This window comes from Pseudophryne corroboree, chromosome 5 (assembly GCF_028390025.1).
Source record: "Pseudophryne corroboree isolate aPseCor3 chromosome 5, aPseCor3.hap2, whole genome shotgun sequence".
NCBI classification, from domain to species: domain Eukaryota; kingdom Metazoa; phylum Chordata; class Amphibia; order Anura; family Myobatrachidae; genus Pseudophryne; species Pseudophryne corroboree.
This window is the reverse complement of record NC_086448.1, coordinates 174,301,610-174,328,521: the sequence shown is the minus strand read 5'-3', so window position 1 is coordinate 174,328,521 and position 26,912 is coordinate 174,301,610. Positions and strand designations below refer to the sequence as shown.

At 40.9% G+C, this 26,912-nt stretch overlaps 1 protein-coding gene across 2 annotated transcripts in view; it reads left to right on the top strand.

The window, feature by feature from the left end:
- Window positions 1–26,912, top strand: part of CNPY1 (canopy FGF signaling regulator 1) — a 352,139-nt gene that overhangs the window by 323,477 nt on the left and 1,750 nt on the right. For both annotated transcript variants that reach the window (XM_063921891.1, XM_063921892.1), the window contains exons 4-5: window positions 22,225–22,431; window positions 23,084–23,180. In XM_063921891.1, the coding sequence (XP_063777961.1) occupies window positions 22,225–22,431; window positions 23,084–23,180 (304 nt within the window). The remainder of the gene's footprint in view (window positions 1–22,224; window positions 22,432–23,083; window positions 23,181–26,912) is intronic.

Sequence of the window (26,912 nt, the reverse complement as noted above, 5' to 3'; positions counted from 1 at the left end):
TTATTTTTATATATATATATTTTGTTAGTTAGTCTATAAAAGGTATCACATTCATGTCATTTTTGGTTTGGTTTTGTTTTGTTTTATTTAAAAAAGACAGAAATGTTGTTGCTTATTATTTAAATGTTAAAAACATTATTTATTCTCCATCCAATCATTGTCACAGTGTTTCCCAAACTTGGTCCACAAGGAACACTAACGGTCATGGCTTTAAGGATGCTTAGGTACAGGCAACTTAATACATCAGTCTGTATGATTTAACCATTTGTGTTCAAGTATGGATATCTTTAAAACCTGAACTGTTTGGGAAATGGTGGTTTGGCATGTTAGTGAACACGGTCAGAACATGACTGCTGATTGCCACCATTTATACCTGTGTGTGCAGTCACCTTTAAAAATGACATAAGCTCATGCAGTTTGGGCTCTAGGTTTGTGGTCATATTGGACATTCATCCTGTCACTCTGACATTGATCTGAGTATCAAAACCAGTGGGAAGTTTGCTTAAAACCTATTCCAGAAAACATGGGTTGTATGTCTTTTCTCATAACATTTTGTGTTCAGGTATACATTTAGAGAAATATCTTTGTAAACATTACTGTTTTAGTTACATTACATGACAGCCATTACAATTCTTGACTATCCGTTCTGAGCAATGGGGGTAATTCCAAGTTGATTGCAGCAGGAAATTTTTTAGCAGTTGGCCAAAACCATGGGGGTAATTCCAAGTTGATCGCAGCAGGAAATTTTTTAGCAGTTGGGCAAAACCATGTGCACTGCAGGGGAGGCAGATATAACATTTGCAGAGAGAGTTAGATTTGGGTGTGGTGAGTTCAATCTGCAATCTAAATTGCAGTGTAAAAATAAAGCAGCCAGTATTTACCCTGCACAGAAACAAAATAACCCACCCAAATCTAACTCTCTCTGCACATGTTACATCTGCCCACCCCTGCAGTGCACATGGTTTTGACCAACTGCTAAAAAATTTCCTGCTGCGATCAACTTGCAATTACCCCCAATGTGCACATAATGGCGCCGGAATGGTCGTACCATGGCACTCAGTTACCAGTATATCTTGCACACACAAAAACAATGAAGATTGGTTGCTTTATTAAACAGTTCATGGTGATATCCCATGGCACATCACTCAGAATTGAATTACTCTCTTACAGTTTTAAATATGATATGTAGGGATGAGGTCAAAATCCTGGTAGTCAGGATCCTGACAGTCAGAACACCGACTGCGTGATCCCGACACATCCTGCCAGTAAGTAGTATGGTTAGGGCTAGGCACTAGGGGGTGGGGAAGGTTATGGTTAGGCTGCAGGGGGGTGGGGGGGTGATTAGGGTTAGGCTGCTTAAGGAGGGGACAGTTTGAAATATACTGTTTGAGGAGGATGTTAGGGATATACTCGGGAGGGGTGGATTAGGGGTAGGGTTAAAATACCGGTATGCTGCAGTATTCTGTGCGTAGGGATTCTACAATTGGTCTTCTGATCCCGACTGCCAGGATTTCTTACCCAACCCGATATGTGTATTTTTTGGGCCATAGAATATGCAATGTTGATTTGCTTTTTAGACACCTTTTTCCTGGTGTTTATAGTATATAGGGGGCCATTCAGATCTGATCACTAGGCAGCGATTTTTGCTGTCCTGCGTTCAGATTAGTCGCCGCCTACAGGTGGAGTTTATTTTCGCTGTGAAAGTGTGCGAACGCATGTGTAGCAGAGCTGCACAAATTGATTTTGTGCAGTCTCTGCGCAGCCCAGGACTCACTCAACCGTTGCAATCACATCAGCCTGTTGGGGACCGGATTTTACGTCAGACACCCTCCCTTCAAATGCTTGAACACCCTCTTCCTGTCAATCTCCTTGCGTACGCCCGTGCGAACAGATCCTTCGCACAATCCCGTCGCTGACCGACGATCCCCTTTGCAGCCGTCTGTCGCGCCTGCGCATTGCGGTGCATACATATGTGCAGTTCGGATCTGATTGCCCGCTGAGTGAAAACGCACAGCAGTGATCAGATCTGAATGACCCCCATAATATACATCTAGAGCAATGATAGAGGTGTATCTAAAGGAAGATACTCCATTTACCAAAACACAAGGGATGTGCTCTCTTCCTCAGACGAGTAATTTGTGCTCTACATAGAGGGTCAATGATCCTTACAACAACAGTGTTCTGTAATCACAGTATGGAGCAGTGCCATATTTAGACTTGATATTGCCCAAGCCACCATATGCCTTAATTTATGGTTTTATTAGTTTTATTGGACATGGTGAGTATTAAGGCATGAATAGCAAAAAAAATAAAATAACATATAACAAACCCAGTAAGCAAAATCAACACAAAAGCATCTATAGTCTACTATGGGCAAATGAGCAAGATCCCAGTTCCCGAGCTAATAAAGTTCTAGTAATAAATGAGGAAGTGTACATGGAAATATGAAGACTATAGAAAGGATCTATATTTGGTTATTTTGCATATTTTATTCTTGTTGATTAAATAAGGAAAGTACTTTTTATGACAACTTCATGATAACTAAATTATGACCCCACTTTCTTTTTTGCACATAATCAGATGTTCCTGCTGAATTTCATCTGTAATTTTGTGGAGAGGTTGTATGCCTGTAATTCTCTAATTGGATGTGACTTTAAAATTAAAATGTTAAGACTGTTAAGACTCAGAGCATGGGTGAGTCGATTACAAAATAAGAAACGATGCAAGCATTTATCTGGCAGACATAAACATATTACTCCTTTTAATTGAACATTTTCCTAATCATTTTCCAGCCAGAGGGATCTTCAGCATACACAATGCATCGAAGAATAGGTTTGAAAGCTTCTTCGTTAACCCCTGTGCCCCCCATTGGGGGGCTAGATGTTACATTACATGACAGGTCCTAGCCAGCAGCAAAAGGGTTACAGCAGTAATAGTATTTAGACAGCGCATGGTAACGTGTTTCTGAAATATCCACATTCCTAATGATCTCCAGCATCACTTTTTAATTAATTTAGTAATTTTGCGACACAGTGATCAAACTGGCTGCTCAGGGGAGCTTGAAGTTGGTGAAAGCCAAGCATAGTTTATCCACTTAACTTCCAGCCTGTTCAAAAAATGCTTCCTCTGAACGAATCAATAAATTACTTGAACGGGGAGATTGAGGAACATTTTTCAAGGATTTAAACTGCATGTTTGTACTCTAATTTAGAAACACCTGCTCTGTATTTGCATATCTATATGTGTATCAAAAACTCTACCTATATAAAACACCACTTATTGGTTGAGCCCAGATGTTCTTCTCATTCTCTTATTTCTCACATCAAACCTTTTATAATGCCTCATTAAGATTCACAGCATTGGAAGATTTCTAATTATAATATCTAATAAACTAAACCTTTAGAAGCTATTTGCATATTATATGAAGAAATCTCACCCAACAAACTCGCTATGGATTCAATTAACATAATAGCTAATTATGGTACTCATCATCCCTTTAGTGTTACTGTGTATTCATCTTCCTCCTGTTCTAGCCTACAGCATCTAAGGTTGGAACCGCATCTCCTAAATATTGACTTTTAACTATGTTTAATTAGGAATTGGACATCTTTATGAAACCAAAACGTGTGGTTAATTGTTATTTTTCATAGAAACTCATTCAATTCACGTTTTCTGCTGATAACTTCATATTAAAATATAGTGACTCACAAATGTTTGAGGTGTGATTAGCTAGCAACTACACAGGTTTTTATTATGCACAGAGATATACTGGGCTTATTACAATTTCTGCGGTTTGTTTAGAAAAGTGTTCTGACAGAATGGTTAACGTATTTGTAGTTTCATATATTTAGTACATTTTTGAAAATAATATCTGGAATCTGATTGCTAAGGGGTACACCTCCAGTTAACATTTTTTTAGAAATTCTATTAAATCTATCCATTACTTAAAGGGGTTTCCCATAGCAACCAATAAAATTCTAGCTATCACTTATCTAGCACATTCTATAAAATGACAGATGGGATCTGATTGGTTGCAGTGAACAACACCTCCACTTGTCCACTTTGGCAAATCCTTTATAGCTTCTTCCCCACTTGTGGTTTGAAGCATGTTTTAGCTGTATTGTGGGGGTGTAGTACGGTATGCCGGCGCTCGGGCTCCCGGCGACCAGCATACCAGCGCCGGGAGTCTGACCGCCGGCATACCGACAGCGTGGCGAGCGCTAAGGAGCCCCTTGCGGGCTCGCTGCGCTCACCACGCTGCGGGCACGGTGGTGCGCTACGCGCGCCACACTATTTGATTCTCCCTCCAGGGGGGTCGTGGACCCCCACGAGGGAGAATAGCTGTCGGTATGCCGGGTGTCGGTATTCCGGCGCCGGTATAATGTGCGCCGGGATGCCGACATTCGGCATACTGAAGACCACCCGTATTGTGGTTACATATGTATGAAATGAAGGTGGCTATATAAGGCTTGTTGATCACTGCAGCGAGTATAGAGAAAAATTAGGGGGAAAAATCATCACTGCTATTTATGGAGAACTCTGCCTCCATTCCCAACAGGGTATGAACCAATTAAATGGCATTTTTTTTCTTTATGTGTAATTCCTGCTTGTGCTGTATTCACAGTGATCGGTTGATGGGTAATTGCAAAAGACAGTTTTTTTTAAAAAGCTTTTCCAGATTTAAAGCAACCAATATGACACGATTTTTCATTTGTTTGACTATGCTAGATTGCTTAAAACTGCTACAGGTTGAGTATCCCATATCCAAATATTCCGAAATACGGAATATTCCGAAATACGGGCTTTTTTGAGTGAGAGTGAGATAGTGAAACCTTTGTTTTTTGATGGCTCAATGTACACAAACTTTGTTTAATACACAAGGTTATTAAAAATATTGTATTAAATGACCTTCAGGCTGTGTGTATAAGGTGTATATGAAACATAAATGAATTGTGTGAATGTAGACACACTTTGTTTAATGCACAAAGTTATAAAAATAATGGCTAAAATTACCTTCAGGATGTGTGTATAAGGTGTCTATGTAACATAAATGCATTCTGTGCTTAAATTTAGGTCCCATCACCATGATATCTCATTATGGTATGCAATTATTCCAAAATGCGGAAAAATCCGATATCCAAAATACCTCCGGTCCCAAGCATTTTGGATAAGGGATACTCAACCTGTATTCGATTGTTATTGGTTACAGAATGGATCCTCAAGCCTGCTAGACAACAGATGCTTTTATAACACTAGTAGTTAATTCTTGAGATTGACTCCACCATCATGCTACAATTAGGGTTGAGGATTGTTGAAAAGAAAAAGCAAAATTCAACCACATGGATCATTTTATTCTGAGGAGAATAACCACATTTATTACGCAGAACAAAAAATGTGATGCAATTCAAGTGTTTGTAGCTCCCATCCAAACTGCCCTTTTTAGTTGAGAGATCTAGAGTAAAAAGATAGACAGTCAATAGGTTGACCCCAAATGGTCAACATGAAAAAATTTGACCAGGTCAAAAGGTAGATAGTGCTTTAGAGCAACAGGTTCAAAAGGTCGATGTGACAATGGTCGACACAAGTTGTTGTTTTTTTAACCTTTAAACTGTTACATAATTTACCATCCACGTGGACTACAATTGGGACTAGTAATCTTGACCGAAGGGCGGCAAGTGAAGCGAGCCTGCAGGGGTACGTTTCCACTAATTTGGCTCACATATGGTGAAACATAGAAAATGACACCCAAAACAATTTAAGTTACTTGTGTCAACCATTTTCATGTCGATCTTTTACATGTTGACCATTTGGGGTCAGCCTATTGACTGCCTATCTTTTTACTGTAGATCTATTGAACCAAACCCATAAACTGTATGCAAACTATTCAGTTGTTTGCGCACCATCACCACGATTATGCATGGGATTAGCCACTTCTGGCAGCTTCTCCCATGCTAAATTACGGTGTGCCAGGTACTTGCGGCCTGCCCCAAAGTCCTAATTTACGTGGATTTCTGCTCACACCTCAGGAAAGCATGAAGAGAAATCCACAATAAGTGCAGCCTCGCGGCTGGTAATGCAAAAACACTTGCATTGAATCGGCCACTATATGTCTGGTGCTGTTGGAGCAATATTGTTCTTACCAACCATTGACAATATTTATAATAACTTTTTTGTACTATTTTTATACTTTTTTACCTTTTGTTGCTAGAAATTTGACTATGGTAAAAGAAAAAAAATAGTAAATTTGAACAGTCTTTCATATTCTTTTACCTGTCAGTGCAGGTTTGTTTATAAGGAAGAAAATGTATTTCTTTTAGCTCCCTGCTGACTGGATATGGCCACATCTCTGAGAAAAGTCCTTTCACCTGAAGTCACTGGTTTTAGCTGTAAATAAAAATGTAATCTTAGCAAGTTCACTGGACTGAAGTTTCAATATATGTCTCGCTGTGTGGTCATAGTGACCATTTTTTTATGTAGCTCCAAGTGATCTATAGATTTTTTTATGTAGCTCCAAGTGATCTATAGATTGTCAATTCTTTTTGTCAAATAGTAATTAGCAAAAAAAAATATGTCCGGATTCTATTTTTCATATCGATTTTTTTTTTTTAAGGAAAATGTATTCATCTCTCTTCTAAGTATCTAAGAAACAGAGCAATTAAGTGAAATGCTTAATACACACAGAGCTAATATGAAATGCATCTGAGATAAATGTTGAACTTCTTATCCTCTAAATACAGATAATGGTTTCGACTTTGGTCAAAAGAATTTCTATTGCTACAATGATGGTTCCTTCCACATTGATATTTTAATGAGCCTGGTATCTCTGAGCCTGTTCTAGGTGGAAAGCCTTTTCTCCGTTCTAATTACAATAGGAAATTGTTCATTGACAAGCACCATTCAAAAATCATACTTCTAAAATCAGCTAAGAGACTTATTAGTTGGTTCCGTTACTGAAATAGCCATTGTTCTGTGTCATTTTCGCAATATTGTTTTTACATGGATATGATGTTTGATCAGTGTCTTTCAACTATATAGACTCTTGTATGCATTCACTGAGTGCATTCTAAATAATTTAGATGATCAAAGGTGATGTATTTTTAGATATTGTGTAGATAATTGAAGGTGATGTATTTTTAGATTCATTTTTTTTTACTCATAGAATATGAATGACAATTACCTATTTAATTATGCAGTAATTTAAAACAAATTACCTTTTATTTTTATTTCAATTACCTCATGCAGGTAATTTAATGGGCAAATAATTGATGTAATTGTTACGTGTTTGCTTTTTATTCTTTAGAGGACAGTCCCTCTTTTATTGATGTTTTCATTTGTCTATTAAAAGTGTTTACTACCATTATCTAAAGTTAGATATGCATGAGATTGTTACTATTAATGATTTTGAGCAGTGGTTCCCAAACTTTTTTGAACCACGGCACCCAAGAGTATCAGAATTTTTTTCACCCCACCCCTAGGCCAAAAGTTTCTTATTGAGAAATTATAGAGAGAAGTATTAAATTAAGTAAATAGTGTTTATATGTCATCCTTAGGTTTAGTTGTGTGGTGTGGGACAAGATTGTCTTCTGTTTGGCCACATATTTCATGATTGACAGCCATCGGCACTGGTTTTGTCCATTACATTGACCATAAATAATTTGAATTGGTCCTGAACCACCAACCCAAGGCACCCCTGCAAGTGTCCAGAGGCACCCCAGGGTGCTACGGCACACAATTTGAGAACCACTGATTTAGAGTCTTTTACAGACTGTATAGCTTCCAACCTTGTCATTGTTTCTCTGTGTGCTGTGGTACTGTTGTATTCCCATGATTGTAATAGAATCTGTGTCCTCTTAGAACTGTCTTTGAAGAGGAACACATTTGGTATGGGAGCTGCAAGCAGTGTTAGGAACTGTTGCATGGCACCTGTTTATACTTTGGAGTGTTGTCTAACAATGATGCAAAGTAAACACTAATACTAATAATAATAATAATAATACAAGTACATATACTGAAACAGTCTGTGATTCACTAATATTTGATCTCAGAAGTATTTCAAGATAAATAGTCAAGATTGTTTGCACTGATGCAATGGAATCCCTATACTTGTTTGGAAAGTTATTGGTAAAGGTAAGGTGCTTTGGTTGACCACACATCAAAAACATCACCGGATAATCGAATAATGTTAATGTATACCTTCATAGTCTTATAGCTTGTCCTAAATCACTTGGAAATCTTATTAGGAATGACCTACATAACTCCTATTTAGTGTTTATTGTATTTTTTATTTTGATGACGTGAGACTCAAGCTTAAAGTGAATATGGCTAAAGAAAATGTAATGAATCTTGCCCCAAGCATCACCTGTACTGCTGCAAATCCCCCATGTATAAACCCACCTGGGAAAATACAGTCAGAATTTATTTTTACATTTTTCAAAGGTATCAGTGTCAGTTATTTGGAATTGTCAAATATATCTTATGCTGTGTACGCTTTGGCCTGAAGAAAAGCAAAACTCCTTAGGTCATACTACAACTTTCTTTCATACAGAAAATATGGTTGTATCAGGACTACTCTTATGCTGGGTAGACATTGGTTGATATGTCGCTAGCAGCAGCAGCCATTTTCTCAGTAATATCCTACTGTGCATGCGCTACAGACTATGGCACAGTGCCATAATCTGCTTGTGCCACTGGGAAAGGAGGGGGCCTGGATGGACATTGCACAGGAACCCTCTCCTCACTTAATACACCCCTGTTAAAGGCCATTCACTAATTAGCTACACAATGCACTTGAATCATCCAGAATTACTTAACCTCCCCATCCCCCTTCCCTACCCTCCAAACACATACACACACTAAGGGGCTGTTCTGAGGTTGTAGCAAAGCAAAAAAGAAAGAGCAAGTAACTTTGTATCTGGAACAAACCATGTTACACTGCAAGGGGTGCAAATATATTCTTTTTTTTTCGTGCAGGGTAAATACTGGCTGCTTTTGCATGTACCCACAAATACTGGACAGCAATTTAGATTTGAGTTTGGACATGCTCCACTCGAATCAATGTCTCTATACACATGTTATATCTGCCCCACCTGCAGTGCAGCATGGTGTTACCAAGGTGCACATTTACTTGTTCTTTTTTGCTTTGCTTCCAACTCAGAATCTGCCCCTTAATGTTTAGGTGTGAATTCCTCTCTCCCTCACTATCACATCATTGCAACCCACATTACCTGAAAGAGAAGGCATTTCCATTGCTCCCAGGTCTGGGCACACCTCCAACCTTGGTGGGTGATTAAAACACCTTGGAGGTGTAGTGTACGTGTACTTGTACTTAATTATCAGACAAGAGCAATAGACTATTCTGTCCTTCCCTAACATACCATAGTAAACTGTGTATGGCTATGATGCGCAAGCACTAGAATTAATTTGCTTTTCCTGTGATCATATTGATTGAAGCATATGGTAATGTATGGTAGAGTATGACTCCCATTGAAGCAGTAATGGAGGGGATGCGGTTAAGATGCCAGCTGTCGGGATCCCAGCAGTTGGAATACCAACGCCAAAATCCCGACACCCATCAGAATGCTGACGCCAGAATCCCAGCAGGGTCAGGAGATCGGCACCGGAATCCCAGCAGCCAGCATCCCGACTGTAAGTACACTGGGTGGGTTAGGCTTAGAGCTGGGGTGGGGAGGGGTTAGGTTAGGTTTCGGTTGCGGGGGGAGGGAGGTTAGGGTTAGGCTGCGGGGAGGGGGGTTAGGTTTATGTACTAAGGGAGGGAGGGTTAGGGTTAGGCTGTGGGGAAGGGGGCATTAGGTTTAGGCACAACCGATGGGAGTCGATTGAAAAAGGACTCAGCTGCGCAATGAAATTGGAAACATGAACAAAAGCCAGAATCCCAGCAGGGTCAGGAGATCGGCACCGGAATCCCAGCAGCCAGCATCCTGACTGTAAGTACACTGGGTGGGTTAGGCTTAGAGCTGGGGTGGGGAGGGGTTAGGTTAGGTTTAGGCTGCGGGGGGAGGGAGGTTAGGGTTAGGCTGCGGGGAGGGGGGTTAGGTTTATGTACCAAGCAGTAGCGGATCTTGCCACGGGCAAGCAGGACTTTTGCCCGGGGCGCCGCCTTCCGGAGGGCGCTGGTGCCTTCCGGAGGGCGCCGCACCATGGCAAGATCCGCCACTGCTGTGCCCTCCGCTGCCCGCTGTGTCCCCCGGCTCTGCGGCTGTCCCGGCTGTGGTCCCCTGTGAAGGGAACTAGACGCGTAGCGTCTAGTTTCCCTTTGCGGAGAGGACCTTTGCTGAGCGGTGCGCGATGACGTCATCGCGCACCGCACAGCAAAGGTCCTCTTCGCGAAGGGAACTAGATGCAACGCGTCTAGTTTCCCTTCGTGGAGAGGACCTATTGCTGTGCGGTGCGCGATGACGTCATCGCGCACCGCTCAGCATTTATGCGGCGCTTCTACTGTACAGGGGGCATAACTGGCCACGCCCCATGTATTAAGCCACGCCCCATTCCCTGCCCGGGGCGCCGAGGGCCCTCGAACCGGCCCTGGTACCAAGGGTGGGAGGGTTAGGGTTAGGCTGTGGGGAAGGGGGCATTAGGTTTAGGCACCACCGAGGGGAGTCGATTGAAAAAGGACTCAGCTGCGCAATGAAATTGGAAACATGAACAAAAGCTGACGTATGCTGAGATATATTATAAAAAAAAATTAGTATGACAATAAAAAAAAATTTCATACAATAAACCATATAATCTGGACTTAAACCTTATAGGGAAATAGTCAAATGCCCTATACTGGATATCAGATAAAACAAGCACTTGTGATGTGAGCGGTAACAATATGCAACATTTGTATCCAACAAATAGAAACAGTATCGTATCCTGGGTATGAATGAAATGTTATAATATAGAGTAGTTCATAGGTTTTAGAAAGATAACTGCAGTCCCAGGAATGTTTTAATATGGCTCCGCTATGTAGAAATGCTCCGATGTCAGATAAAGTCAAAATTACCTCTCCCATGGGCTGGTTTCTAACCGAGCGTCCTCTGTTAGATTATCCTGCGTTGCCCACCACGTAGCTGTCACTGGGAGGGAGAGTGCAGGGCTTGCACCGGGCGGAGTCCTACACGGAGACGCTGCTGGAAGTATAAAGGAGCCGCTATGGAGACTATGTTGCCAATGCCGCTCGGCAGGCCTCGATGTCAGCTGCGGCGTACAAAGAATGATGAGCCGCTGCAGGGGCTGTAAGGCCAATATTAATCTAGTAATATAAATGAAAGTGCTAAGCGTGCAAAATGCTTGAGTGTAAAAGTCCAGTAGGTAAAAAGGAATTGAGGAGTCCTGACCGGTTTCGTCACGCTCCACGTGACTTTCTCACCGAGGGGAGGTTGGGGTTGGGCACTAAGTGGGGAGGTTAGCACTAGGCTGCGGGAAGGGAGGGTTAGGGGGTTCCCTATCAAGTTACATCCCCTCTGTACAGTCCACATAAACTCACATTTTGTCTTCCAACATTGCTGGGTGATCATATCATATAAGAACCTAGCAACCTGGGGAACCATTATGTGACAGGTAGCATCTATCCTTGTGTATCAATGCCTATTTCCCTATAGATTGTAAGCTTGCGAGCAGGGCCTTCCTACCTCTGTCTGTCTGTCTGTCTGTCTTTGCCCAGTTTTGTTCTATAATTGTTGTTCTAATTGTAAAGCGCAACGGAATATGCTGCGCTATATAAGAAACTGCTAATAAATAATAAATAAATTAGGTAGAGGGGGGAACATTCTTACCTCGGCCTTGACAGGATTTCACAGATTGGGATACCGGTGTCGGTTTTGTGACTGCCGGCATCCTGTCTGGCAGACATTCACTGAACCCTAATGGAGAGGTCATAATTTAAAGTGAGGAACTTGCCCTAAGTGGACAGTCCCCTTTGCTAAATCTGCCAAACATGTTGTTACTTTCATCCCTATTGTTAACCACTTAACTGACAATTTTTTTTCTCCAAAACCGCTCCAAGATTGTTTTTTTTTTATGATTGATTTAGGTAAAGAATAGATAAATAAATTATCCAAAATAAAAAAAAAACATCAAAAAACAAAGATGATCGAAACATCATGACCATCGATGATCGGGACATCGCGACCATCACGACTTCCCATTTTAGGCATGCATCCCTCAGTAGCTCCTGGAGCCCTTCAGGGATGTCAGGGGCTGTGTTTTTTTTACATTTCCCCAGCGGCTCCTAATGTCTGCAGCCGCTGGATGGGGGGTGCTGCCGGGCTGAGCGATCAGCAGTGCACTGGAGGGCAGGGAACCAGGAAGCATAGGGACTGGATGTTCCTCTGAGAGCAACAATTGCAGGAAGCTTTGACTCCTGCTGCTGCACAGTGAGCTTTCTGACTGGTCGCATCAGACCATGTCAGTGAAAGTCCAGCGATACACACATACTTGTTCAATTTCGATAAGCAATAAACATTTATATCACAATAAACACATCTTTGTTCAATTTCGATATTAACACAACCTAAGATAACCATATTCCTATGGTAAATACTGGTGGCCACCAGATAGTATCCAGGTAGCCCTGGATACTATCTGAACAAGTATGTGTGTATCGCGATAGGTGTTTATTTCTTACCCAGGACTGTTATGGAGTCCATACTCATGCTCAATGCATCCATTATTTGTTTGGTGTGTTTCATCTGATTCACACACTCTATATGATATAACTAAGGTTTTTATTGTTTTGTTTCCTCTTGTTGTCATGCCAGCCCAGTCAGGTCATGTGATCGCGTTATGTAGTTCTATTACGTGTATCACGGTGACCAGTATTGCCAGTGAGGTTGCTAAGCGACGGCCGGCAGCCGTCTTACGCAGCCTGTTTCCGGCCACTTGGATGCGTTCCATGGACAGTGGAACGCACACCACTTCCGGTACCATGACTCACTTCCGCAATTAACAATTCTGACGAGTGCGTTCCATGGGCAATGGAACGCACATCACTTCCGGCATCGCGGCTATTAGCCGCAATTAGCCGCTTTGATGGACCAACAACACATTTTAATGTGTCCATATGCTATGTATATATTTGGCGCTATGACACAGTGGATGGGCTATATCTATATTTCAGATTAGGCACTGTAGTACTAGTGTTTTAGCCACTTCCTGTTGGTTGATTGATGGGCGGGGTTTGTGATATGCCTCTGCTATAAAAGTGCTCCAGGGTTTGGTGTGTGTTATGTGCTGCTGGGTGTGAACCTGATGTGATTTTATCTGTATTGAAAAAGGCTCAGATGGAGCCGAAACGTCGATATCCTTTGCTGACATGCTGTTGACTGTCTCTATGTGAGATACACCTGTGAGTTGTAATACATTTTTCATCATCAAGGAAGTAGTGAGTGCCTGTACTATTTTTGGATATATATATATATTATATACATAGGCCCTCATTCCGAGTTGTTTGCTCGTTCTTTTCCTTTGCATCGGTGCGATTTTCCGCTAACTGCGCATGCGCAATGTTCGCACTGCGGCTGCGCCAAGTAAATTTGCTAAGAAGTTTGGTATTTTACTCACGGCATTACGAGTTTTTTTCTTCATTCTGGTGATCGTAGTGTGATTGACAGGAAGTGGGTGTTTCTGGGCGGAAACTGGCCGTTTTATGGGAGTGTGAAAAAACGCTGCCGTTTCTGGGAAAAACGCGGGAGTGGCTGGAGAAACGGGGGAGTGTCTGGGCGAACGCTGGGTGTGTTTGTGACGTCAAACCAGGAACGACAAGCACTGAACTGATCGCACTGGCAGAGTAAGTCTGGAGCTACTCAGAAACTGCAAACAAAAATCTTTTCGCAATATTGCGAATACTTCGTTCGCAATTCTGCTAAGCTAAGATTCACTCCCAGAGGGCGGCGGCTTAGCGTGTGCACTGCTGCGAAAAGCGGCTAGCGAGCGAACAACTCGGAATGAGGGCCATAGTGTTCCTTCTAGGCTGTTTCAGCAGGGTGCTGCACCCTGCCCATTTTTCAAATGTGAAAAAGCACCCTGCCCTTTTTCAATGCACCCTGCAGGATCAGAAATCACCCCCTTGTATGCAGAATGCAACAGTCAGAGTGCATGTTACAGTGCAGTGGTCTACTCCTTGCCCATCTCTGAAATTGGAACACAATTTCTGTCCTCTGCGAATGGGATAGCAGAGGAGGAAATGATCAGGGTCATTCCGAGTTGTTCGCTAGCTGTTTTCGGTCGCAGCGTTCAGTCAAAAAAGCGGCACTACTGGGCATGCGTATGCGGCGCAATGCGCACACGCGAAGTACTTTCACAGCATCCGATGTAGTTTTGGCAGCAATGGCAGCCGCAGAATGATTGACATGAAGGGGGCGTTTCTGGGTGTCAACTGACCGTTTGTAGGGAGTATTCGAAAAAACGCAGGCGCGCCAGGAAAAATGCAGGCGTGCCTGGGAGAACGCAGGCGTGGCTGGCCGAACACAGGTCGTGTTTGTGACGTCAAATCAGGAACTGAACTGTCTGCAGTGATCGCAAGATAGGAGTAGGTTTGGAGCTACTTTCAAACTGCACAATTTTTTGGGGTAGCCGCTCTGCGATCCTTTTGTTCGCACTTCTGTTAAGCTAAGATACACTCCCAGAGGGTGGCGGCTTAGCGTTTGCACTGCTGCTAAAAGCAGCTAGCGAGCGAACAACTCGGAATGAGGGCACATATCACTGCTGTGGCTGCCTGTATAACACAGCATTCTGATAAAGAGGGAAAGAACAGGGTAAGCAGTGAGCATGTACTGCTCACACTATTTCCCTAGTAGAAGAACAGACTTATTTTGTACCTATACATTTTAACCCTCTGCTTAACTTTTCATAAGGATTAGAACTACTTCAGTACTGGAAGAAACCTTCATTATCTACTTATTATTAATATGCTACAGCCGTTCTTTGATGAAGACTGGACATATACAGTATTTTTCTCAGTACAGATGTTGGGTGTTACATGGGTCTCCTATATGTATGCATCGGTATATGATACACTAAGGGGAAAATATATGTATAACAACTATAGACATATGCGCTATGCTTTGTGCACAAAGCGTCACACCAAAAAAAATGTGCCCTTCAAAATTAAAATGTGCCCTCTGCCCTAAAAACATCCTAAAGTGAACACTATATACATAGGTAGGTACAGCATAGTGTTGAGAATCAGCAATTGGATTGTTTTGCACATCAATTGTTTGATTGCAACGCCACTACAGGGATTATTTTGTAGTCTAAACCTGTGTACACACTATGAGATATATTGTATTATATATATCATTCGGCCGCTGACCAGAACTATATATCGTACACATCATATATACTCCGTAACATCATACCTAGCTGTCGTTCATTGATTCATCCATTTGATGTGATGTACGTCCAATTGGATGATTCCACAGCCAACGCCGTTGTAGTTACATGCAGCATGTAATGGTAGGTGGACTGTTGTACGGCGGTCAGTGATCGCAAATACGTGCTATAGAGCGTATTTTACGCAAAAATGGGGACCAGGGATTCACTTTTACAGAATGGGTGGGTCCACGGGGATGTGCTCTGCTGCAGCCAATCCCCTGGATCCTGATTAAATTAAATTGAGGCGGTGTCTGCACCTGGCTACACTCCCTGCCTGAGGATTCAAATAAGGGAGAGAGCGGGTAGGGGTTTGGTGCAGTGGCAGGTGGAGGTGCTCCTAATAATACAGTGTGGGTGTGCCATGGACCTAAAATTTTAATAGCGGGTATGGCTGGCTTACGGATTTTACAGCTGCTGCTGTTACTAGTTTAAGCTGCTATGTACCATTAACACCTCCCTACCCCCGGCATTGCTTGTTCCGCACCCCCTCCTTGCCCCCAATACTGCCCCAATTGCTACCTACCCTTGCCTCCTCCCTACCCCCTGCACTGCTTTCCCCATTCTTGCCCCTCATTACTTCCCCAGCTGCTATCTACCCTCGACCCCTCCCTACCCCCAGCACTGCCTGCCCCTAGCCCCCTCCTTGCCCCCCATTACTTTCCCAGCTGCTATTTGCCCTCATCCCTTGCCTACCCCAGTACTGCACCAGCTGCTATCTGCTCTTGTCCCCTCCCTACCCCCAGTACTGCCTGCGCCTAACCCCCTCTTGCCCCCAGTCTTGTCCCAGCTGCTATCTGCCCTTGCATTAGTACTGCCTGCCCCTAACCTCCTTTTGGTCCCCAACGCTGTCCCAGCTGCTGTCTGCTTTTACCCACTCCCTTCCTCCAGCACTGCATGCCCTTACTCTCTTATACCCCCAGCTCAACCACAACTGCTGCTTGACCTTAACCCCTATACCCCAACTGCTACCTGCCCCGAGCACTGCCAAAACTGCTACCTGCCCCCAGCACTGTCCCAACTGCTGCCTGCCCTCATGGTTTTGCCCAGTTTGCTTGTTTTGTTTTTTGCTTTACTTACAAACATGAATTGGGCCTTTACGCAATAATGATTTTTTAAACGCTGCATTCTATAATTTGTGGGGTTTGTTACATCCAACTTTAGAAATGTTTTGTCATTGAACAATAATTTTTAAAGCTTTCATAGTATAAACTTTAAGGACATGTCAGATCTTTTCTACTGCTGCCCTTTAAAGTCCCTTGCCCATCATATTTAAACTGATGTTTTTAGAAGCTCTGTAAGGGAAATCTGCATCACTTAAAGCAAACTCCTCCTCTATTCACAAATAACGACACCATTTTGAGACCTGAACCTACATTCAGTAGAATTAAGCCAATCCGTTCACTAGTAAATAATATTGAGAATGTTGAGACAGCACACAAAATGGCTGCTTCCAGTGTGCACAGATCTGCTTAATGTGCTCACTTATTATGCCCAAATAAAAAATACTCTAGCTAGGGAATACCTGGAAAGATTATTAAGGTCCTAACTTAAAACAGAGTTAAGCTACGTGTCCCTCTCCAGATACTATGGAACTACAACCTCCAGTCTGATGGAACTTGTAGTTCCACATCTGCTGAAAAACCAGAGGACGTGAAAGCCTGGGTTAAAATAGCGAAATGGTAACGACATGCTTGTATGTAAGTTTGCATTTATTCAATAGTAATTATATTCTGTATATTTTTTTTTAAGTGTAAATGTTTATTTTGTATATATGTATTTGGTTTTATATGCAAAGTAGTACATGTACAATGGTCAAACAGGTATCTTGAATAGTACATCAGATACAAAAGTTAAACACAGTGCCGTAACTAGTCATATTGGTGCCGTGTGCCAGTAAGAGAAATGGTGCCCCCCATATTTGAAACTATGCAGCTCATTGCCTGCCCCAACGTCACAGCTTCTGGGCGCAGGCCACTGTGGGAATGGACTGGGAGAGATGTCATGATGTCATTCTCAGTCCCAAGAGACACTGCAGGAGATGGAGGAGTGGACAGAGCACAAGAGCAGGCAGCTGCAGTGCTTCCGGCTGTAATGTGTAATGGTAGGGGTGCACTGCTACTGTTGTACATTACAGCGGATGGTACAAAGAAGCTGGTAGTGGCTAATTACATAGGGGATCGCGTGTGGATGTGACCGGTGTGTCCAAAGGATAAATGCGCTGTGTGCAGGCACCATCCACATCACCCCAGTTACAGCCCTGATCAAACATTAGTACACTCCAGTAGCAAATGAAAAACCTTGAACCAGTCAGAGGCATTGATTAGAATACAGAACAGAACATCAGAGTTACAATTGACAAAGCTCCCATCTTTTAATTGCTTTTAGTATGTCAACATCTATATCAAATCACAGTGGACATTGTAAGAAAACAAAAAATAGACCAATTTAAGTCGGATCCATTCCGACATATATTTGTCGTTATGGATCCGACAACCCCTATTCAATCCCATCTAAAATTCGACTTTTTCAAGTCGAATTTAGATGGGACCCAGAGGAGGAGAGGGGGGGGCGAGCCGCGGGGGGACAGCCGGCGGCAGCCAGAGGAGATCAGCGCTACGGAGTAGCCCTGCAGCAGGATGTCACTCAGCCGCCCAACCTCATGGCAGTTTCCACCCGGCTCCAGCAGCGTGCTGGAGCCGGATGGAAGCTGCCGTGAGGTCGGGCGGGTGAGTGACATCCAGCTGCAGCGCTATTGTAGCTCTGATCTCCCTTTATGCCCGCCGGCTATCCCCCCGTCTCCCTGCGCCCCCCCCCCCTTGCCTCCTCTGGGTCCATCTCATTCCGACATCATTTTGATGTCGGATTGAGATGGTCGAAAAGGGGGCCAAAACCTGTCGGATTTGGCCCCGTTTTCAACATCAACACGTGGATCGGCAGCTATTCCGCAGATCCACGTGCTTTTTGACAAGTCGAATGCCTCGACTTGTCGAAAAGCTTTGAATAGGTCGAATCAGGATTCGACCTTAAAAAGTCAAAAACTGCCGTCTTTTCGACAGACGGCAGTTTTCGACTGCAATTGAATATACCCCCAAATTACTAATGAAGATACAAAAAAATGGGTATAAGACTAGATACAACCTATGCCACAAACATATACCTATACGCATAAGAATAAATGGGGAGGAGGAACACAAAGGAAGCACACATTTGGGAAGGATTGGGAGAAGGGGAGAAATAAAATTAGGTAATACACATACCAACAGAAACACAATACGTTTTAGATAATAAAAGTTGGGAGTTTTGCTACCATAAGCATATCAAACCATGATTCCGTGTTCTTCAGTAACAATTTCTTATGAAGGAACCAGTCAGTTGACTCGAATAAATAAAATACAGTATTTGTGTTTGAGCATTTAAGTCTAAAGAGTCGATACATAGACCCCACTTACGATAAAATTGATTTTAAAAAAAATTCTGTGGCAGGAATTGTGGATTGTCTGTCATGATACAAATATTTATTTAAAGAACATGATGGCTTCTAAACTAATAATTGTTTACTTTTAATTGTATAACAAGACCACACCTTTGTAACAACAAGTGCTGCAGAAGGATATACAGTTTCTGCTTTAGAAGAATTTAAAGGGCCAACTGGCATGGTCTGGGATGATACAAGTACAGTCAAGGGTTGGACTGGCCCATAGGTGTACAAGAGAAACCTGCGGTGGGCCCCACTGCCTGAGGGCCCACCCCCTCCACTTAAGGGTCAGGTTAAAACTACGCCAATCAAAGTGGGCAGTGCTGACGTACCACTCTCCCCTACTTTATAAAGGGCGCTTTTGTTTGTAGGCTGACTATATCCTCTCTAATGGTTAGCCACACCTTTTCTGATGACTGGCTGTACCCTGGTGGGCCCTACATGCCCCAGTCTGTCACTCGGTACAAGGGAAACCCCTAATGAGCCCACCCCCTCCTCCAGGGTATACTTAGCACTAACTTTAGTTTTACAGCTTGGCTTTCATAGAGCAATGCACACAACAATAGGGGCACATTCAGGCCTGAATCTTAGTTGCATATAAAGCAGCTGAAAGTTGCAACTGCTTTCCTTTTTGGAAATTCAGAGTCAGCGGGGCGCCCGCATCTGTGCTACTGCAACAATCCTATTCATTCACTGGTGGAAGTCGCTGTCATCATAGTCAGCAAGCACATTCAGCAGCCCTTTTCGTGGTGCAAGAGATCTGTCGGTATTTGGCTGTATCTGCATATGCTCACCTCTGAATAGGCTGCAAATCTATCTGCATGCCCAGGACAAACTTATCCTATGGGCAAACGCTGAGTTGCTGCTCACTTACACCCACCCAGCTGCAAGTGGAGTTACCACTGAGAGCAGTCCTGCTCGCCCGTAATTTCTTATAGACCCTGATTCTGAGATAAACGCGTTTGCACATCAGCTGCGTCTTTCTACACAGCTGCTGTGCAAAAATATGCTAATGCCTGTAGGAGGCGTCTGAAGGAAAAAGACGCCTCCTGCCAGCATCTCAAATCTGATGCCTGCTTCTGATGACACAGGATCGGATCAACATCACTACCAAGAATGGCTTACTCAGAATGACCACCTCCTGCCTGCTACTGGAGCCCAGTAATTCTGCATTGGAAGACACAGACACTAGCCCGCCACTCCCATAAAAGAGAGCCGTCACACCCTAAATTTCTGGAAATGCAGGCAGTGCCGCCCCTGCCCCCAAATTGCTGCAGCATGTCATTCATGCTGTGGTTGGGAACGTGAGTGCAGTCCCACAAACATCAGAGATTTACGTAAACATCGGGTGTTTCGTGCATCTCTGAATCAAGCCCTAAGTTGCATATGCAGGCCCTCTGGCGCATAGAGGGGGTACTCTTTACCCGGGCCCCGCTGCCCCCTCCCTTCCCGGTAGACAGAGTCAGCACTTGGGTTCAGGGAGAGAGTGCAGTGACTGTTGCAGCAGCAGCCTCTCTCCCCAGCCCAGCACCTATGCTGCTGTGTGCTGTGCTGGTGAGAGAGGCAGCTGCAGAAGCAGTTACAGCTTTCTCTCCCTGCATGATATATGGGATGGGGGGGGTGATCAATCGCCTGACGCCCACTGAACGTTGACCTTCATCCCCCAAGCCGGCGTACCTCCCGTGCGGCATGTGCACCCGCTTCACGGCCGCAAAATAACTAATATTTATATTCCCTACAGAGGGGGTCTCAGAATCAGGGCCATTATGGTTATCTACAGTGGGTTGCATTGCTTATTTAGAAAAATATTTTCTTTTCACTTTTAAATTTCACCAGATGAATTTCTAGGTTTAATGTAATTCACAAAGCTGCACATTTGTTTTTTAAATAAATACTGTTTCTGTTTGCCCGAGCTCTTGTTATGGCTTGTGAGTTTTTAAAATGATTTAAGTTTACAAAATCATGTAGAACAAGTCTTGAAGAATACTGTATGTCACTAAACCTGAAATGCAAGCATGCTAGGCCTTGTCATCAGTTCAGGTGCTGGCTAACACTGCTGAAAGTTTAATATATCTCAAACATTATGTTTCCAGAAAATACATTTCCATTTTTGTAACTGTAACCAGGGAAAATATACAGTTAAAATATTTAGAAAAAGACTGCAAGACATTGGTCTAATTTAGTTTAAATAATGGATTAATCGTAGAGCACAGATAGGTAAAATGGTTTGTTTGGGGGGTTTTTTTCCGTTTTTTTTTTCATCTTTAAAGTAACCAGTTTGTAAATGTGAGAGAATATTCCATAAAAAACAATATAGTTTTTCTTTGTCTTGTTTTAAACTGTGAGAAACCATGTTGTATCCAGAAGGCTGAATTTTAAATGGAGCATGAGCTAAACAATAAAAAGCCAGCCACAGATTTTAATTCTTCTGCCTGTATTTATTTGATTTGTGTCCAGATGGTGGTGAAGCAAGGAAACCCTTTGTGTAAATGGAGCACACATGTGAAAGTGCATCTATAATGTAGTCATTGAGACCGGAAGGGTTCATACTGTGTCTGAAAGGAGACAATAGAGACTGGATATATCAACATTGCAGAAATCTAGTTCATTTGTGATTCAACCCCTTTGACTGTGGTTGTCATGAAAACTTCCTACTTTGATCAGCAGAGGGTGGAGAGAAAGCCTTCGAAAGGCCCAAAGATGCATCCGTATTGTTTACTGTGCACTTGGCTTCACTTCACACCCCCATTCCGGAAGAAGCAACAGAGATAGGACCATCTTGCACCTTGACCTGTCTAGACTGGGGAGTGAGCTTTTTGTCCCAGTTACCAAGAGTACTGGGTGCTCTTTGACCCTTTGAGTATTTGCTGTTGAGACACTCACTAAGCATGTAGGTAGTGTGTAAAAGCTTCTTGAATTCTTGCTTAATTCAGGAGGAAAGCGAATGAAACAAAGACATGGACCAGCTGTTATGAAATAAAGCTGAAACAGTAGAACCTGGGAGAAGTTACATTTTGTAAGCTATTATTTTCTACACAAAGCCCCTGGGATGTGTTCTAACAGCTGCAATGGAGGTGGCGTACAACAACTAATCTGAGCAAAGGTTTTCTACAACCCTTACTCACACAAGGAGTATGGAAGCTGTTGTAACTATGTTTTCTAAGCAGTTTGTGTTTTTTATATAGTGTAGTCATTTTTTTTGTATTCTAAGCAGCATGTTTTTAGATAGTGTAGACATTTTTTTGGTAGATTTCTATTTCCTGAGTAGTGTTTTTTTGACATTATAGTATTTTAGCACTATACTTTGTTCTCATCCTGTAACAATCTTTACCTAAACTGTTTTATCTTGTTTTGTTTCTTTGTTTTTTTTTCAGATTCCATTAGTAAAATCTGAGGTATATCTTACTGACGTTTTAGAACGGATATGTGAAAAAATGGATGACTACAGTCTCTACATAGACCCTGATACTAAGGAAAAGTCATTCAAAAGATTTGCTCCAAGGGACGACGATCCATTTCCCTCAGTAGACTTTAATAATTTCCAATTCAATCCTGGTGATAACAATCCTTTAAAATATGCGGTAAGACATTCCATGTATACTTTAATTTTTTAGTATATAGACAATATTTTAAAAAAATTGTAAAATATAAAAAGTTAAAGCTTTTTAATGTACATTTAGCAAAGCTTACATTTCATAAACATTTGTCTTAAATATGTAAATATTGCCTGAAATTGTATTACGTATAGAGTTTTTTATTTTATTTTATTTTTTACTAAGAAAAAAGTCATATATTAATATTTTATTGTTGGAAATAAATAGAAATATTGTTGTGAATAATTATTAATCATTCTTGGATTGCAAAAATTACACTTTTTCTTTTTTGAAAAAAATATTTGTATTTTTTACTATAAATCTGTAGCAAGGTTTATTAATTATTCTGCAGTATAACACTTTTAAACAGAAGCACATTTGCAGTTGATATTTTTTGTTGTTGTCTTTATTAGAAACAATTAAGCAAAGTTGCAGGGAAACAGCGCTCAGTCAAAACTGCATTTAAATTTAATGTGCCTAGAGAATGTAATATTCAATACTGATATCTACAGTTGTATTTGTACACATGGAGGCATGAACTTTTTTATATCTATGAATTCAAATTATTGGTCAAAACAGTCTTAAACTTAATAACTTTGCTGGCTTATTTTGCTAACATGTGTTGTCTGGTTTCTTGTAGTGTGAACGAGTGATAGAGGAACATGAAGATGAAATACTTTCACTTATTATACATGAGGCAGACAATTTTGCTGACAAGCTGTGCACTGACAAAGCAGGTAGTGTTTATGATATAGCTTATAACAATGCATGTTGTCTATTTGTATTCCAGCTCTGCTAGTTCTAGAGGTTGGGCTATTAAAGTGTTGGATTGTATCAAAATCCCACCCCTTCAAACAAAACTATACAATCTTATTAATCTTTACCTTCTTTAACACTGTGTATTTATAGCTTGGATTTAACTATTTTAACATCCACATGTTCACTTTCCTGGTTGACATAGAATCCCTATTCATCATCATCCTAACTGGCTGCGTTATTTTACATTGCTAACTAACCATGTACAGAGTAGGACTCTGCCAATTATATTATTTAAAAAAGCAAAAAATATTTCTTCGATAATCCTAAAATCTGATTTGACATTGGTGCCATGTGTGCTCTAAAAGTTTCCATTTATGCATTTTGGAAAAAATAAAACAATTATTTATTTCCATTTATTATCAGATGTTCGTTTACATTGTAGCTGCGTTCCATGTAAATGCTACAAAAACATTTCCACCATTTTCCTGGTTACAGAATTTCTTGGCGCAGATGCCAACCTTAGCAAACTTTGCCTTTTTGCCCAGTAAAATTCATAATTTAAATAAGTGGCAATGTGTAAAATATTAATGACCTGAAAAAATAACAGAACACAATCTACTCCAGACAATGTGGTGTTTTTGCAATGAATAACAAGCACACTTTTATTTTGTTCAGCAGTCAGGCAACGTAGTTAGCTTCACCCCATAGAGCCAGTCTGTTTTAGGTGGGGGTGGGGGATGCATTATGTATCCAAGATAAAATATTGATTTTAGAACCAATGACATCTTAAAATGAAGGTTTGAGATCTTGGTATGTAAAAGAAAAAACCCTGAGGTTTTAAATAAATATTTAATCCTAACAGTATGTGCTTATAGATCTCCTCTCATGCAGCTCGAGTTGTAAATGAAGTTGATAGCAGTTTTGACATTTTCTATACAGTGCTGTATCTATGGAACCACGCAGGTAATACTAGCTCACTCAGACTGTCACTGAAAGTATATTACGGAGGATATTAAAAATTAAATCTAAATTTTAATGACCAATATTTGCTACTTATAACATTGTGTCTGAGCTTGAGGTTATTAAACAGTCTTCCTCTACTTTAAAAGTGTTTTTTTTTTTTAAACTTCTAACCTATAACTAACTATTGAATAGCAACACTTTAAGCCTTTTGGGATTATTTATTTTACTGCTTGTAAAGTACAGGCAGAAAATGCCTAGACCAGATTTACGGACCAACCTTTACTATATATCTTGACATTTTGAGTTTGAATAGGAACGTACATTTTCATGTACAGCTATGTACATCTTTGGAAATAGCGAGCTATGCGATTGCATGCATTGCGCTGTTGTTTTCTAGCAGGAAAATATCAATGTATGTGAACCCAAATCAGAATATAACATATTTATATGAACTCTTAGGCACTGATCTTTATTAAACAGTGCACTGAAGGCGTTGTCTTGACGGGAAGTAGATTCAGCAGAGGAACATACTTACCTGCTTTTAACATTGTCGAGGATTATAGTCCTCAAAATAAATATTAGTTGTAATAACTATAATGCATTATATTACCTTTTTAAATCATTTTAGTTTTTTTTTTTTTTATATTTCTATGCATGATAGTTATTTATCTTATTGCTTAAGTCTCAGATATCCCTACTTTTCGTAAACTTAAAAAAGGGTACTTTTATTATGGTGTCCAATTATGCTATAAATAAGTAACAAGTGCTAATAAAACATGCAAAAATGTTTTTCCACGTCAAAAAAATGTACTCTTTCCAGTGCTATTTTTATTATGGTTGGTATTATATAGCCTCCACACAAGCATGAAAAGAAAAATATATATTTTTTCATACCCAAAGTGTAATCTACAAATTACATTTTTCACAGCTGGGCATGTTAGTAAATGTTATATGTTTTTTCAAGTCACTTTGCCAATGAAAGAAATATTTGTAACGTCAGAAATGTTTATTTTCTCTGGTTTATATACTCATTTATTAGAATTCCTTTGCAGTGGTGTAAAAACAAAATGTCCATACAGGAAAATAAGACCTAAGTCTCGCCTTTTTTAAAGCGAATTGTAATATACTATATGCATCATCTCATCATATGTTCATCACAATGAATCAGGAACACTAGGCTGTCCTTAATGAAGCATGGGCTATCTGTGGTCCTCAGCTGTTGTGGAACTACAAGTACCACAACAACTGGAGAGCCACATGTTGTTCTACACCACTGACTTTGTTTCATTGTTCTCTTCTCATTTCATTTCATACACATTTTATCTCATTGAGCCATTTAGTCATAGGATTTAAGCCAAAACTGACAGTAACAGTCGGTAATCATATGTTTAGCACAAGTCCTAATTACTATTTAAGTTACAGTGAACAGCAAAGCTACACCTATATGCCATGTAAATGTGTCCAGAAAAACTTTCTATAGCTGGTGCAAACATAAACGCCAGTATTTTAGACGAAGTGTGAAATCTACTGGTTAAGGTAAGGTAGGCCTTAGAATTAGTCTAGTGTCTATATCATGTCAAATATACCGTGGTCATGAAGAGCTGTAAATGGTATAACATTGTACATTCGTACAATGTACTGTAATACATACATGAATTGAACAGATGATTTAAAACCACTTTGCGCTGAGTATAGTCTGGTTATTCTGAACTGGGCTCTAGCCAAATAAACTGGACAAACAGTATTATGGCAGCGATATATTTTTTTCCAATGAGCTTACAATCAAAGGCAGTATTTTCATTCTAGCCCAATTGTGCTTCATTTAGAAATAAATACCACCTACTCCTTTTGTTTGTCCAGGGAAGTCAATGCAGCCATAAATTGGTAGCAATTAAGAATATATATTCAGAAAACAAGTAAAAATATTGTGCTTATAATGTGAGAGAGAGGTTGTGTACAGTGGCCTATCTCTAGTGTATCCATAAGGTTGTTAGAAGCCCAACAGTGATAACTGGATCTGCCACCCAGCTCCTTTATGTACCAACACAAATAAAGTGTGTTGGGGAACAGTTTTTTTTTAGCATTTAAGCCTTTCAGACAGGTTTATGTTTTTCTTATTTTTAATTTGTGCCTTACATGTAGAGTAAGCAGTTGAAAGGTAGGTGTAATACAGTACGATGCACTGTATCACTGGTCAAATCTAGTAAGCTACTCACTGAAGAACTTGTGTCATGTTAAATTTTAACATCAAGCTTAAGACTATTAAGGACTCATTTAATGACTCTTGAAAAAAAAATATCTTAGATCTTTTAGCATACATATATTAATATTTATAATAGCACCTTCCCAGTCATCATGTTTTATTATATTTTTTAATAAGGCAGAAAAGTTTCATTTGCAAATTTGATTTGACCTGCAAGTAACCGTTCACGTGACCGATTCTGATCCTGTATTACTTGTAGCAATGATTACCTTTTCACTCTTCAGCCAAAACGTTGGAATGGTTGAATACTGATAATGTATCTATAACAATGTCCAAATATCCAATGTACTCTTTATTTGTCAGCACATTATACATTTAGTGACCATTTTGTTATCAGTCTCATGGAAATTTTCTGCTGTTATTATCTTTAATGTTCTAGTTTCATATTTGTAAATGTAGAGAGAGATCTTTATAGGTATACATTTGACAATATGAACTTATTGCCCAATTGGATCCTAGAATTGTCAATGGCTTGCTTCTCCTA